Source organism: Empidonax traillii, unplaced genomic scaffold (assembly GCF_003031625.1).
Source record: "Empidonax traillii isolate 1590-97213 ecotype Southwest subspecies unplaced genomic scaffold, ASM303162v1 scaffold3604:size12079, whole genome shotgun sequence".
Classification (NCBI taxonomy): Eukaryota; Metazoa; Chordata; class Aves; order Passeriformes; family Tyrannidae; genus Empidonax; species Empidonax traillii.
In genome coordinates, this window is record NW_020958797.1 from 5,827 (window position 1) to 9,925 (window position 4,099).

At 52.9% G+C, this 4,099-nt stretch overlaps 1 protein-coding gene across 1 annotated transcript in view; it reads left to right on the plus strand.

The window, feature by feature from the left end:
- The window catches only part of LOC114072619 (exocyst complex component 4-like), a gene marked incomplete at both ends in the record, with an annotated part of 9,268 nt that extends 5,716 nt beyond the window's left edge, over nucleotides 1–3,552 (plus strand). The window contains 3 exons of the mRNA XM_027910496.1: nucleotides 1,134–1,275; nucleotides 2,201–2,379; nucleotides 3,393–3,552. Coding sequence (XP_027766297.1) covers nucleotides 1,134–1,275; nucleotides 2,201–2,379; nucleotides 3,393–3,552 — 481 coding nt within the window. The remainder of the gene's footprint in view (nucleotides 1–1,133; nucleotides 1,276–2,200; nucleotides 2,380–3,392) is intronic.
- Between the last annotated feature and the right edge of the window lie 547 nt (nucleotides 3,553–4,099).

Here is a 4,099-nt window from a genome sequence, read left to right on the forward strand (position 1 = left end):
ATGTGGTTTAACTTTTAGGAGCAAAATTGAATTTTAGGAGCCATCCCAAAGCTCAGGGAGGGTTTCCTCTCTCCCCCAGAGCAGGTCGGACCAACAGCCCCCCCAAAAAAAAAAAAGGAATAAGCCACGAAACAGGAGGAAAGTTGTGCCAGGGGAAAGTTTAGGTTGGATATGAGAAAAAAATTCCCTCCTGGAAAGGGTTGTTCGGGGAGTCTTTATCCCTGGAGGGATTTCAAAGCCGTGCTGGGGATGTGGGGTCAGCGGTGGCCTCGGGAAATGGGTTTTGACTCCGTGATCCTAAAGGGCTTTTCCAGCCTTTAATGATTCCCTGATTTCCCCCCCCTGTTTGCCATAAGGAAAACTCTGATTTTTGCCATATAAAACCCGAATATGAAGCACCAGCAAGAGGGTTTTAGGCGGGAAATTGGATCCCAAATTTTAATCCCTGGCAATCCCATTATTTAATTCAAGGGGAAGTTCTGTAGGAATTTTGATCCCAAACTTTGCTAATCCCACAAGGCAGGATGTCAGTCCCAAAGTGCTGCCTGAGCCAGGCCTTGAATTCGGGAATTTGGGATGTGTTTCCTCCAATTAGGGTGGGATGGGAGGTTATTCCTGTTCGGGAATTCACTTCCTTTGCTTCAGGAGAGGAGGTTCAGGGTTAAATGGAAGAGGATAAAAAAATGAGGGGTGAGGTTACAGATTGGCACAAATTCCAACAGAATTCCAACAAAACCCCTCCAAAAAAAGCCTCCCAGGTGCCTCTGAGGGGGTGGCAGCAGGTAAAGAGTCCCCTGAGCTTGGGTGATGACCCAAAAAAAAAGTATCCTGTCACCTGTTGGAGCTCCCAGGAAGCTCTTCCCAGCAGGGGGAATGATCCTGGAATCTGCAGCTGCAGGAATATCCATCCCAGGGGAACGATCCTGGAATCTGCAGCTGCAGGAATATCCATCCCAGGGCAGGATCTTCCATCCTCGAGGGTTGATTAACCCCCCCCAGGCTCACTTGGGAGTTGAATCCCCTGCAGGAGCACTTTGGTGTCACATCAAATCAGAGCCGGGCGCGGATGAGATGCTGGGGGTGGTAAAGCTGCTGGAGGACCATCCCAAATCTGTTCCATCTTCTCCTCCCAGCCATGTCTCCAGGCCAGGACAGCCATTCCAGCATGGAACAGCTCCCTGCATCCGAGCAGATCCTGCAAACCTTGAGTGAGCTGGCCAGGTCCTTCCAGGAGATGGCTGATCGCTGCCTGCTGGTGCTGCACCTGGAAGTCAGGTAAAACACCCGGAATTTGGGATTGCTGGGCCGGCCTGGCAGGCTGTGGGGGATGGAGGAGGTGTCCAGAGTACAGATTGTGGCATCAGAGACGGGTAAATTTGCCTGGGGCAGCATCAAAGGCCAGTCCAGAAGTGCCAGATCACATCCCCAGAGATGACCAAAAGTGTGAGGGGGGCAGGAATTGCTCAGGGAATTCCGTGTCTTAATTAGCAGAGAGATTTAGATTAGGGAGAAATTGCTGGCTGGGAGGGTGAGGAGGGGCTGGAATGGATTTCCCAGAGAAGCTGTGACTGCCCCTGGATCCCTGGGAGCGTCCAAGGCCAGGTTGGAGCAGCCTGGGACAGGGAAAGGTGTCCCAGCCCGTGGCAGGAGGTGGAACTAAATTATCTTTACTAAATGATCCCTTCCCACCCAAACTGTTCTGTGATTCCAGAATTACGTGTCAGAGCTGAGGAAAAATGTGGGTTTTTTGGGGGGGTTTTGTCCTGACAAAAAGGCGGGATGGTGTTTTCCTGCTCTACCATTTAGGATCCCAACCAGCACCTTCCCTTCCTGCTTTCCCAAACCAGCTGCATTTTTATTTTTTGGGTTTTTTTTTAAAGGGCTGGAGAATTCCACGAAGTCTCTGACTTCACGCAAGGCAGCAAAATGCCTTTTTTTCAGTCTGCCAGGTGTCCACTCCGAGGCTGGGAGGAGGCTTTTCCCTGGTGCAATTTACAGGCCAGGTGGATTTCCGTTGCTTCCCCTTTTGACTCCGAGGCATCGAAGAGATGGCAGAGATTTGACGGACCATCAGTTTGTTCTCCTGTGCACATGGGCAGAGCTCGGGGGGGCTCAGGGTGTAGCTCTGCAAAAAAAAAAACCCCAAAAAAACCCAAAAAAAATCCACATGAGTTACTGTCACTCTCGTCTTTCCCTGCAGGGTTCACTGCTTCCACTACCTGATCCCCCTGGCCAAGCAGGGCAACTACGCCATCGTGGCCAACGTGGAGAGCATGGACTACGACCCGCTGGTGGTGAGGCTCAACAAGGACATCAGCGCCATCGAGGAGGCCATGAGCGCCAGCCTGCAGCAGCACAAGTTCCAGTACATCTTCGAAGGTGGGGGCCACCTCCCACCACACCTTGGGCCTTCGAAAAGGGCTTTCTGGCCTCATCTAAAGCTCCACGGCCTTGCTGTGGATTGGGGGGTTGGTGGTGGCAATGGGAGATCCCTGTGGGGGTTTGACGGGGTGAGAGAGCTGGGGATGTTCATCCTGGAGAAGAGAAGGATCCAGGGAGACCTGAGAGCCCCTCCCAGGGCCTAAAGGGGCTCCAGGAGAGCTGGAGAGGGATTTGGGACAAGGGATGGAGGGACAGGACACAGGGAATGGCTTCCCAGTGCCATTTAGATGGGAGATTGGGAAGGAATTGCTGTTTGGGAGGGTGGGGAGGGGCTGGACTGGATTTCCCAGAGAAGCTGTGGCTGCCCCTGGATCCCTGGGAGTGTCCAAGGCCAGGTTGGAGCAACCTGGGATAGTGGAAGGTGTCAGGGTAGGAACTGGATGGTCTCCTAAGTCCTTCCCAATCCAAACCCTTCCATGATCCCGTGATCCCAAGGCTTGCAGTATCTGTGTAATCCCCCCCCCAATTCCCACCTGGCTGCAGACAGAGGATTTTTTTTATTCACCATCACACCATAGAGCCCCTCCAACAGCTCCATGTGTGTGTGTGAGGAGAGGGAAACACCTTCCCCCAGAGCCAGGGGGATCATTCCCATCCTGCTGAGCCGTGGGCTTGAAATTCCCAGAATTCCCACCCGCACTCAGGAAACACGAGAGGCTCCTCCTCTTAACCCCAGCTTTGGGGTTCCTGGCTCTGCCCAGACAGAGGGATGGAAAGGGACATTCTGCAAAGCCAGGAGGCATCAGAGGTTCTGCCACTCGGATTTTGGGGGCAGTTTTGTGTTTTTACTGAAGAAAGGAACGTTGAGAGGAGTCCTAAAATGCAGATCCTGAGGGCTGTTCCCGGTTATCCCTTGCTCCAGTGCACTCAACAAGCACTCATTCCTGGGGTTTTGTGATGAATTCTTGCCACTGAACCCCCTTCCTCCTCCTCCTCCTCCCCCTGGGCAGGGTTGGGCCACCTCATCTCCTGCATCCTCATCAACGGCGCCCACTACTTCAAGCGCATCAGCGAGTCGGGCATCAAGAAGATGTGTCGGAACATCTTCATCCTGCAGCAGAACCTCACCAACATCACCATGTCCCGGGAGGCCGACCTGGACTTTGCCAGGTGAGCTCCTCTGGGGCATGGGCTGTGGGTTGAACTTAAACTGGGTGAAATTTGGGTGAAATAACGCCCAGGTGGGTTATATTTTGGCTGGTTGAAGGCTGGCGCTTTTAGCAGCTCCCCAGGAGCAGAGTCTGTGAAACCTCAGGGTGAGCAGATAAAGGTGGGCTTGAAGGAGGGGGGGGGAGGGGTCTCCTTCAAGTTCTGCTGATCTTTTTTATTATTATTCTCCCCCCAGATCTAGTTGAGATGCTAAATTAGCCCAGTTTTTCTTTTTTTAGCAGGCAGGACAGAGCTTGAGCCTGTGCTGGCAGCCCAGTGGCACCCAAAATCTTGTGTCACAGCTCCAGTGCCTGCCCACCCTTTCCATGAAGGAATTTTCCCTGATATCCAATATCCAATCTAAACCCCCTCTGGCACAACTTTGAGGCCGTTTCCTCCTGTCCTGCCCCTTGTTCCTTGGGAGAAGAGCCCCATTCCCACCTGGCCACAGCATCTCTGTGGCCCCCTGGGGCGCAGATTTCTTCTCATCATCATAAAAATTCATCAG